Raw genomic sequence first — 11,767 nt, 5'->3', positions numbered from 1 at the left:
CAAATAAATTTAATTTTATTAAAAAAATATTTTAATTTAAAAATATTATTGAAAAGAATAATAATAATGAATAAACAATTTAATTTATATAAAAAAATATTATTTTAATTTAAAAAAAAAATTGAAAAAAATAAATTGAATTTAATTCATAAAATAATAAAATTAAAACAATAATTTTTTAAATAATTATAAAAAATTCAAAAAATAGAATTAAACTTAATTTGAAATATTTAATTATTTTTAAAATAAAGAAGATCACAAGTATTTTATATTCAATTTTATTTTTTAAACCTATTTTTCGCCAAATAATAATTCCATAACAAAATTCATTCATAATATCCATGAAATTTCCAACTAAATTCCTTATCAACATTACGTGTTTTTTGTTAATCTGTGCCATCGATCGCTTAATACGTTTCTAATATTAAATCCATCTTCGTCACAATACTTACCTACCAACCCATTATATTATTACTCATTGATCAAGAGTTAATCAATCGTTATCTCTCAGTCTTTTATCTGATTCAAAGACACAAACAAACGATAAGAGACCTTTTTATCTGCAGCTCTCTTTCGAAACGCTTGATAAAAACGAACAAAATGAATCATTATTTTTGTAGTTAGTCTATTATTAACTACCGAAGACAAAGCATTAAAAAATGTATCCAAACAACGTCGATCGAGTACCTCCAACGAATCTGAATTGGTGCGAATACAACCAAAAAAACAAGCCTCAAGGGAATGCCGTGGCAACAGGTTCGACATTTTTTTCTTTAAAATCGATCTTAAATAATTTTTGTTTTTATCGAATAGAGGTTATGTTATCATTTTCTTCTGGAATAATTCTTGCTACGATTTTGTTCACGGGAGACTTGAAACGCGACGAATGGGTTGAAAATCACTCAAATACCTTCATTCTCATGTCAGCAGTGTCATTTTTCGCGGGCGCCATTATCGGAGCGGTGATCGCGAGTTATCTGGTCAAAATTGCGCCAAAAAAGAAGATCAAACATGTGCCAATTGTCGCATTTTACCTCACTGGGATCCTTTTGGCGTCACTTCCGGACAACGCTTCGATCATCATGGTAGCGAGAATTCTCAGTGGGATCGGATACGGATTCATTCAGTTGACATTTATCGTTCATTGCAGCGAAGTAAGTGTCAATAGGTTACGCGGGATGTTTTTGAATACTTTCAATTTGTGCCTTGGGGCAGGAATGATCGTCGGATCAGCTTTCATGATGACGAACCAAACAAACACTGGATTAGCGCATTATCGATGCTTTGGGATCTTTATGATCGTTTATACGTGTTTGGCGCATATTTTCTTGTTTTGTTTCAATATCGAGTCGCCCGTTTTGCTGCTTCAAAATGGCGATGTTGTGACAGCGACACAAAACATGATGAAATTGAGAAATGAGAGCATGGAAACCTGGGATATTCGGAACGATATTTCGGAATTTAAGGCGATGCTCGTCGAAGACAGTCAATGCGATAAGCAAATTTGGACAAATGGGAATTCCAGACCATTGTTAATTCTTATCTGTACTAAAGTGTTGCTCGTGTTATCGTTCAACTATCCACTCAACATGCTGCGGATCAATACGGTCGACGGATTTTTCAAGCTTGCAGATTTTTCGATGGCTGGAATGTTTTTGCTCAGTTTGAGACTGATTATCGCTTGTTTCACTTTATTCACAGTTGATCGTTTCGGGCGAAGATTTCATCTTTTATATGGCGGCGTCAGTGCTGGAGCAATCGCCATTTTGTTTTCCGTTTTTCTCTTTCTCTTTGGCGTCAATGAGGGAACTTTAATTACTCCGACGATTTTTTGTTTTCTTTTTGAGACGCTGCCCGTGTTCATGTATGGCGTTTCTGACACGCTCAGCGGCGAAGCTTTTCCAATCGTGAAAAAGCCACAATCGATCGCTTTTTTAATAGTTATTGAGAATATTGTGCAAGCGATTTTGTTGGTATCGACGTATCATTTGTTGTTTGACGTCAGGGCAACAAATTTAGGAGATTTTTACGCGGTTCCTTTGGTTTTGGGACTCGCATTGTTGCTTGTGACGTACGTGTGCTTTAAGTATGTGCCTGAAACTACGAAACTATCGATTAGAGAGACGAAGAATTTGTTCCGTGGATCACCGCAAACGACAATTGCCGGTATTTGGTACAGTGCTTGATGATTAGATCTTTAATTGTTGATAAGAAATTAATTTTAGAATGAACGAAAATAAACGAAATTATTTTTATATAAAAAAAGAAATTTTGAACGAAAATTTAAAAAAAAAACGAAAAATTATTTTTAATTAAAGTTTTTAAAGAAAACTCATTACAAAGAAATTTTTTTATAAAAAAATTGAAAAAAATTGAATAAAATTTAATTTTTTTTATTTGATAGTTTTTTATGTCAAAGAAAAAAAGTTTCAATTTTTTGGCAGTTTTGAGTTATAAAATGATTAAAAATGATAAATTAGAAATTTAGCTTTTCAGTTTTTGACAAATTTTTATGATTTGGAAAAATTTGAAAAATTAGCTTAAAATGACAAATGATAAAAAATGACAAAATTAGTTTGACACAGTTTTTTTGCTCTTGATTTAGTTTTTAAAACAAAACTATGTCAAATTTTTTTTCGAAAATTTTTTCAGTTTTGATTTAAAATGATTAAAAATGATAAAAACTGAAAACTGGAGCAAGATGTCAAAGCTTTGAAGTTTTTGACAAGTTTTTTTTCAGTTTCAATTTTTTGGCAGTTTTGAGTTATAAAATGATTAAAAATGATAAATTAGAGCCCTCTGACAAATTTTTATCCATTTGGAGCAAGATTTGACAAAATTAGCTTTGACACAGTTTTTGACACAGTTTTTTTGCTCTTGATTTAGTTTTTAAAACAAAACTATGTCAAAGAAAATTTTTTTTTTCAGTTTCAATTTTTTGGCAGTTTTGAGTTATAAAATGATTAAAAATGATAAATTAGAGCCCTCTGACAAATTTTTATCCATTTGGAGCAAGATTTGACAAAATTAGCTTTGACACAGTTTTTGACACAGTATTTTTGCTCTTGATTAAGTTTTTAAAACAAAACTATGTCAAAGAAAAAATTTTTTTTCAGTTTCAATTTTTTGGCAGTTTTGAGTTATAAAATGATTAAAAATGATAAATTAGAGCCCTCTGACAAATTTTTATCCATTTGGAGCAAGATTTGACAAAATTAGCTTTGACACAGTTTTTGACACAGTTTTTTTGCTCTTGATTTAGTTTTTAAAACAAAACTATGTCAAAGAAAAAATTTTTTTTCAGTTTCAATTTTTTGGCAGTTTTGAGTTATAAAATGATTAAAAATGATAAATTAGAGCCCTCTGACAAATTTTTATCCATTTGGAGCAAGATTTGACAAAATTAGCTTTGACACAGTTTTTGACACAGTTTTTTTGCTCTTGATTTAGTTTTTAAAACAAAACTATGTCAAAGAAAAAATTTTTTTTCAGTTTCAATTTTTTGGCAGTTTTGAGTTATAAAATGATTAAAAATGATAAATTAGAGCCCTCTGACAAATTTTTATCCATTTGGAGCAAGATTTGACAAAATTAGCTTTGACACAGTTTTTGACACAGTTTTTTTGCTCTTGATTTAGTTTTTAAAACAAAACTATGTCAAAGAAAAAATTTTTTTTCAGTTTCAATTTTTTGGCAGTTTTGAGTTATAAAATGATTAAAAATGATAAATTAGAGCCCTCTGACAAATTTTTATCCATTTGGAGCAAGATTTGACAAAATTAGCTTTGACACAGTTTTTGACACAGTTTTTTTGCTCTTGATTTAGTTTTTAAAACAAAACTATGTCAAAGAAAAAATTTTTTTTCAGTTTCAATTTTTTGGCAGTTTTGAGTTATAAAATGATTAAAAATGATAAATTAGAGCCCTCTGACAAATTTTTATCCATTTGGAGCAAGATTTGACAAAATTAGCTTTGACACAGTTTTTGACACAGTTTTTTTGCTCTTGATTTAGTTTTTAAAACAAAACTATGTCAAAGAAAAAATTTTTTTTCAGTTTCAATTTTTTGGCAGTTTTGAGTTATAAAATGATTAAAAATGATAAATTAGAGCCCTCTGACAAATTTTTATCCATTTGGAGCAAGATTTGACAAAATTAGCTTTGACACAGTTTTTGACACAGTTTTTTTGCTCTTGATTTAGTTTTTAAAACAAAACTATGTCAAAGAAAAAATTTTTTTTCAGTTTCAATTTTTTGGCAGTTTTGAGTTATAAAATGATTAAAAATGATAAATTAGAGCCCTCTGACAAATTTTTATCCATTTGGAGCAAGATTTGACAAAATTAGCTTTGACACAGTTTTTGACACAGTTTTTTTGCTCTTGATTTAGTTTTTAAAACAAAACTATGTCAAAGAAAAAATTTTTTTTCAGTTTCAATTTTTTGGCAGTTTTGAGTTATAAAATGATTAAAAATGATAAATTAGAGCCCTCTGACAAATTTTTATCCATTTGGAGCAAGATTTGACAAAATTAGCTTTGACACAGTTTTTGACACAGTTTTTTTGCTCTTGATTTAGTTTTTAAAACAAAACTATGTCAAAGAAAAAATTTTTTTTCAGTTTCAATTTTTTGGCAGTTTTGAGTTATAAAATGATTAAAAATGATAAATTAGAGCCCTCTGACAAATTTTTATCCATTTGGAGCAAGATTTGACAAAATTAGCTTTGACACAGTTTTTGACACAGTTTTTTTGCTCTTGATTTAGTTTTTAAAACAAAACTATGTCAAAGAAAAAATTTTTTTTCAGTTTCAATTTTTTGGCAGTTTTGAGTTATAAAATGATTAAAAATGATAAATTAGAGCCCTCTGACAAATTTTTATCCATTTATAGCAAGATTTGACAAAATTAGCTTTGACACAGTTTTTGACACAGTTTTTTTGCTCTTGATTTAGTTTTTAAAACAAAACTATGTCAAAGAAAAAATTTTTTTTCAGTTTCAATTTTTTGGCAGTTTTGAGTTATAAAATGATTAAAAATGATAAATTAGAGCCCTCTGACAAATTTTTATCCATTTGGAGCAAGATTTGACAAAATTAGCTTTGACACAGTTTTTGACACAGTTTTTTTGCTCTTGATTTAGTTTTTAAAACAAAACTATGTCAAAGAAAAATTTTTTTTTCAGTTTCAATTTTTTGGCAGTTTTGAGTTATAAAATGATTAAAAATGATAAATTAGAGCCCTCTGACAAATTTTTATCCATTTGGAGCAAGATTTGACAAAATTAGCTTTGACACAGTTTTTGACACAGTTTTTTTGCTCTTGATTTAGTTTTTAAAACAAAACTATGTCAAAGAAAAAATTTTTTTTCAGTTTCAATTTTTTGGCAGTTTTGAGTTATAAAATGATTAAAAATGATAAATTAGAGCCCTCTGACAAATTTCAATCCATTTGGAGCAAGATTTGACAAAAATTGCTTTGACACAGTTTTTGACACAGTTTTTTTGCTCTTGATTTAGTTTTTAAAACAAAACTATGTCAAAGAAAAATTTTTTTTTCAGTTTCAATTTTTTGGCAGTTTTGAGTTGTAAAATGATTAAAAATGATAAATTAAAATTAAATGAATTTAAAAATAAATTTTTTTTTTGAAAAATTACAAAAACTTAAAAAAAAATTATAAAAAGATAACTCTGAAATATTTTTTGTTTCACAGATGTTTTTCTATCTCGTTCATAAATTTAAAAAACGAAACACCAGACGTCTCCATTTCATGATAAATTTCCTCATCTCATCTCTAATCACTCGTTGAAATAAATCAATTAACATTATTTATCTGAACGACGCAACAACTACCGGCTAATTAATTGACTGACGTAATAATCTCCAACAAACACACTTTTTCTGCATCTATTCCAGAGCAAGCGATAAACAATTCAATTTTGGCGCGCTCTCTCTTTTTCTCCTAAACAAAATTTCTCTCGCATTTTCTCCCTCTCTCACAACAGCGTTCGTCGTGCATTATGCACTTTTCTGCATTTACATGTGCCGTGCACGTCAAAGCGACCAGCAGAGCATTTTGTGCTAAAATTTTCACGTAACGAGTCGATAAAGTACGAGACGATAATCGAAAAAGTAAAAATCGAGTGGAAATTTGATTAAAAAAATGTTCAAGAAAGTGCTAAGTGATTTCTCGGTGGTTTCGAAAGCCGTAAATAATGTAATAACCATTGCAGAAAGTGTTGTCATACGACGAAAAATTTTTATTGAACAAGTGTTTCTTTTTTTTCCAATTTTTCTTCTTCTTCGCCTGCCGTTTTTGTGTCGATGCACGTTCGTGTAGGTCGCACTACAGACTGCAAAAAATTATGCAACGAAAAGTGAGGCAACTTTTACCGTGAAAGTAAGTTGAATTTTCATTTGTTATCATCGCACACACCGAATAAAAAATATTATTCGATAAAAAAAAGGAGTGAAAAAGTTTGTCCTTCTTCTTCGTCGTTAACATCTTCATCGACTTTCGCATCGAAAATCAACGAGTTTCCTCCATTTTTTGCTCGCAATTCGTTCTTTTGTAATAAAATTATGCAAATGATTATTTATGGCACTGATAAGAAAATTTTCCTTCACACTTTGCTTTTTTTTTCAATAATATCGAAGACAGGTTCACTTATCTCCCCCCGTACGAAGGTACACAACGTAGCGAAGACCTTTTTTCAATAAATTTCATTTTTAATGATTATTTATAGGAGTTTTCCCATCAATTATCTTCCGCCTTATTAAATTGATCGGCGAGCGGAAATAAAGGTGCGAAGTCATTTTTTTCACTTCCTTTTTTTGAATGCGAAAAAATTAACACTGACAAAGAGGATGAAATATTTTACGATATAATCGGACAAGCACCTCTCGAAAAGAAAAAAACATGAATCAAAAGGTCGGAAAACGAAAATAAAGTTGAAGTGCACTTCAACGTGCTGTTGTTGTTGTTTTTTTAGGTCTATTGATTAGACATTCAACGAGAGCAATGAAAAAGAAGACACTGAAATTGCTGTTGTGTCACAGAATTTACGGGTCAAGGTTGTTGTTTCATTTGTGTATGTGTGTCATTTTGGTTTCGTTTTGTGTACTCTCTCTCATTTTCTCTCTGACGTTCAGTTGCTCTCTATTTTGATTTTTTTAGTACAACTTTCGGTCGCGTGAAATGCAATAAAAATAAAATCTTGCATTAAAAATGTCATAAAAATATTTTTTTCTTTTGATAAAATTTGTAAAATTGAAGAATTTTCTTCGTTACTTCTTGATAAAAGAATGTTTCAACTTTTGATACATCAAATAGTTTTCTGCTGATTAATTCATTGCAAAGTTTCTTTTATTATTCCATCGAAAAGTTGTTAAAGTGCATTCCTTCCAGCTAATGATTCGAACTTCATTTAATAAAATGTTCAGCAGTTGTCTAACAAATTCCTGTTATTGTTAACTTTTACATCAAATATTTTTCCACTCATCGGATGAAAGTTTTGTGTTTCTTCATGGGTGTGCGAGTTGATGGGATAAGTGAAGAAAATAAAAGTAAAGCATGAACAAGCGTGAATTATTTTTTGAAGTTGATTGAGTGTTTTTTTCCAAGAAAATACATATTGATTGTTTTCGGCAGGACCTGAAAAAAAAATAAAAAAAAAAATTAATTCAATCAATAAATTTAATTAGCTTTTGAAAATATTTAGTCAAAAAAAAATATATTTATAAAAAAAAACCCAAAAATAATTTTGCATGAATTTTATATCGAATTTTGAAAAAATATTTAATGCTTATAAAAATCTAACTTTTAAAATATTTTTTAAAAATTTTTAATTTATCAGTTAAACATTCAATTTCATGACTATTTAGACCCTCATTATTTATTTAAGCCATCATTTAAGCTTAATTTTGATCTCCGTAACGGAAGTTACAAATTTAGAGTTAAATTTTAATTTTGCATGAATTTTTTAATTTTAATTTTTTTTCATTAAATAAATTTTAAATAGTTAAAAAATGATAAATTAAATAAATAATAAAAAAATTAAAATTTTAAATAAAAAAAATAATTAAAAAATTATTTATTTCGAAAATTTTATTTAATTTTTTTTTATCATCTCGATTTTATATTAAATTTTTTAAAAATATTCCAATTTTTTTAATTTTTTTTTCATTTCTTATAATTTGTTTTCATAAATATTCTTCTTTTTTAATTCATTTTTTTTTTTTAAATTTTTATAAAATAAACAAAACATTTAACAAAAAAAATTAATTTAATTTAAAAATTTAAAATTTCGAAATATTTAACATTAAATCGAGATGATAAAAAAAAATTAAATAAATTAATTTTTTAAATTTAATTATTTTTCAAAAAAAAAAAAAAAATTAAATAAATAATTAAATTAATTAATTTTAATTTAATTAATTAAAAATAATTAAAAATTTGTAATATAAACTTGCTCTAAAATATAAATTTTGTTCAAAAATTAAAAACTTTAACTACTTCTAATTCAAAAGTGTTCGAGACAAATTTTAAAGCAATTTTCGCATAATTTTAAACATTTTTATAAAAAAATTTTTTTTTTCCTATAAAAAAAGGAAGTAAAATTATCTTTTCTCTCATACAACAAGAGTAATTTTTCTAATTAATTATTTTCAACATTCTTCATGAAGAATGAAAACTCGCTCTTCTCCTTCACATCATCATCTTCGAGCAAGAACGTTCTTTCCAACAATGAAAATTATTTTCAGCTAGTTGAGCTCAATTATTATTAATAAGAATTATGTTATTTTACTCCCTATTCTTTTTCCATTTTTTTTTCTTCCTCTCACGTTCCATACAGCCATTCAAACTGCACAAATTCGAACAAGGACCATCGGAGACTGTTTCAATTACGCGCGATGAGGCACTCGTTTGCTACCGACAAATGCAAACGATTCGTCGTCTCGAAACTTCTGCCGGCAACTTGTACAAGGAAAAAATTGTTCGTGGCTTCTGTCATTTGTATTCCGGGCAAGAAGCGTGTGCTGTTGGTAAATCGAAGTTTTTCTTAAATTTTTTTTTTTTTTTTTTTGAAAATTGATTTTTTTTTTCGCAGGCATGAAAGCAGCAATGCGTCCTCAGGATAACATTATTTCGGCATATCGTGTGCACGGATGGACTTACCTGATGGGAGTTTCGCCGCAAGGAGTTTTGAGTGAGTTGACGGGACGTCGCGGAGGATGCGCTCGTGGCAAAGGAGGCTCGATGCACATGTATGCACCGAATTTCTATGGAGGGAATGGTATTGTAGGGTAATATGATCATTTATTTATTGCGATAAAGGAGGAAAATTCAGTGACCATATTACCCTTAATTTATTCACAGAGCACAGGTGAGACATTTTTTAAAGCAATTTCCTTCGTTTTCTGTGAAAAATATGGAACGGAAGCGAGCACAGATTGCGAAAATTTGTGATTATTGAACGGTAATTTTCTCTCAAGGTCCCCTTGGGTGCGGGCGTTGCGTTGGCATGCAAATACAAAGGCAACGAAGGTGTTTGCTTGGCATTGTATGGCGATGGTGCATCGAATCAAGGCCAAGTTTTCGAGGCATACAATATGGCGCACTTGTGGAAATTACCCTGCATTTTTGTGTGTGAAAATAATAATTACGGTAAATTGTGTGAAATTTCCACAGCTGTTCAATATCATCTCATTTTTCCTCTCGACAGGCATGGGAACGAGTGCTGAACGATCTTCGAGCAACACAGCTTATTATACACGTGGAGATGCTTTGCCCGGCATCTGGGTTGATGGCATGGATGTCTTGGCAGTGAAAAGTGCCACAGAATTTGCCATTAAATATGTATTGGAACACGGAGCGATCGTTATGGAGACAAACACATATCGGTAAGACGAATGACAAAATCTTGTTTATTGGTTTATTAAAAGGCGACAATGGGACAGCAGCTGCAAATAATGTTCTTTTTTAATATTCGAAAGATATTCGGGACACTCGATGTCTGATCCAGGCACCAGTTACAGAACTCGCGACGAAATCCAAGAAGTTCGTCAAACTCGTGATCCCATTACTTTGTTCAAGGAGAAGATTATTGATGCTGAATTAGTCACTGCGGAAGAATTGAAGGTAAGTTTTTTTAATAATATATATTTTTTTTAATTTAAATTATTTAATCCATTATTTTTTTTTAAATATTAAAAAAAAATTGTAACTAATTTATTTTTTTTTATTTTTCTTTGATTAAAATTTTATTTTTTTTTAAAATTAATTTTAATTTTTTTTTAAAAATTTTAATTGAAGAAAAATAAAAAAAAATTAATCAAAAAAATTAAATTGCAAAAATATAATGACGAAAAAAAAAAATTTTTCTATCTACTAAATTCACCATTTAAAATATTTTAATTATTTTTGAAGGAAAAATTAAATTTTTATTTTAAATTTAGTCAAAATTAATATTAAAACAATCAAATAGATATTCAAAGAAAATTTACGTATTTTTTATTTTTTAATTTTCAAGCTTGAGAACCATCCAAAAGACATCCAAAGGCATTTTTCATAACTTTTGTTCAATTTCAAGCTTCAAAACCATCAAATGGGCTCTCAAAATGAAAATTACGTATTTTTTACGTAAAAATTACGTATTTTTTTACGTATTTTTTATTTATCTAGTTTCAAGCTTGAGAACCATCCAAAAGACATCCAAAGGCATTTTTCATAACTTTTGTTCAATTTCAAGCTTCAAAACCATCAAATGGGCTCTCAAAATGAAAATTACGTATTTTTTACGTATTTTTTATTTTTCAATTTTTAAGCTTGAGAACCATCCAAAAGACATCCAAAGGCATTTTCTATAATTTTTGATCAATTTTAAGTTTAAAAATTATTAAAAATTAATTAAAATCAACAAAAGTTAAAATTTTTATATTTTTTTTCATCGTGAAAATGTTTTTTTTTACTCAAAATAAATTTTTCCTTCAATATTTTTATTTTTTTAATTTAAAAAAAAAATTATTCAATACTAATTAAATAAAAAAACCTAAATTTTTCACAGAAAATCGACGGCGAAGTCAAAAAAGAAGTTGATGCCGCAACTGCTGCTGCTAAGAGCGACAAGGAAGTCGAAATGGTTGAACTTACCACTGACATCTACTCCAACACTCTCGAACCTCTCATCCGCGGTGCAAATCCCATCACGACTTTCAAACACAGCTCCTTGAACCGAGCAGTCAACTTGAAGTAAACTCGAAAAAAAAAACTTTTTATTCATTATAATCGGCCCGAATCTTATATTTATGTAAATAATGAAAAGTAAATAAATATTTAGCAAAAAAAAAAAAAAAATAATTATTTTTCGTGACGTCAAACAGAAAAAAAAAGTTCAAGTAAGTAACACGAGTGTCCATTAATTTTATGTCGGAGAAACGAAAAAAAATTGACCAACGCACAACAAAAAAAAGTTTGCAAAGATAATATTTTTGCCGTTGTTCGTCATCATCACACATTTCATTAAGCAGCGCGTTCCAAAGTCGCAATTTATCATAAAAACGGGTCAGAAAGTACGTGGAACTTTTGAACCGACTCGATTAACGATAAAAAGTAACCGCACACAAACATAACAAATATTGTCGGAGTAATCTATATAATTTCCTCGGCAAAGCGAACTACAACAACAACAAAAAGCGGTAACGACACCACTCGCACACATAAAAAAGGATTTACTGTTTTACTATAAACTGAATGTTGTTGGCATGAG

General features: G+C 28.7%; 2 protein-coding genes across 2 annotated transcripts; both read left to right on the top strand.

Annotated features, from left to right (window-relative positions):
* Nucleotides 1–613: 613 nt before the first annotated feature.
* On the top strand, nucleotides 614–2,259 carry LOC134835795 (uncharacterized). Its single transcript, XM_063850767.1, has 2 exons — nucleotides 614–756; nucleotides 814–2,259. Exons 1-2 carry the CDS (start codon nucleotides 660–662, stop codon nucleotides 2,184–2,186), a joined length of 1,470 nt encoding a protein of 489 aa, XP_063706837.1. The 5' UTR covers nucleotides 614–659; the 3' UTR covers nucleotides 2,187–2,259.
* A 3,798-nt stretch (nucleotides 2,260–6,057) lies between these two features.
* LOC134833758 (pyruvate dehydrogenase E1 component subunit alpha, mitochondrial-like) lies at nucleotides 6,058–11,345 on the top strand. Its single transcript, XM_063848199.1, has 9 exons — nucleotides 6,058–6,216; nucleotides 6,340–6,399; nucleotides 8,855–9,044; nucleotides 9,110–9,305; nucleotides 9,379–9,385; nucleotides 9,495–9,666; nucleotides 9,725–9,902; nucleotides 9,996–10,140; nucleotides 11,066–11,345. Exons 1-9 carry the CDS (start codon nucleotides 6,163–6,165, stop codon nucleotides 11,252–11,254), a joined length of 1,191 nt encoding a protein of 396 aa, XP_063704269.1. The 5' UTR covers nucleotides 6,058–6,162; the 3' UTR covers nucleotides 11,255–11,345.
* Nucleotides 11,346–11,767: the final 422 nt, after the last annotated feature.

The sequence above is a fragment of the Culicoides brevitarsis genome, chromosome 1 (genome assembly GCF_036172545.1).
Source record: "Culicoides brevitarsis isolate CSIRO-B50_1 chromosome 1, AGI_CSIRO_Cbre_v1, whole genome shotgun sequence".
Classification (NCBI taxonomy): domain Eukaryota; kingdom Metazoa; phylum Arthropoda; class Insecta; order Diptera; family Ceratopogonidae; genus Culicoides; species Culicoides brevitarsis.
The sequence above is the reverse complement of the archived record's forward strand: the minus strand, read 5'-3'. Positions and strand labels throughout refer to the sequence as shown.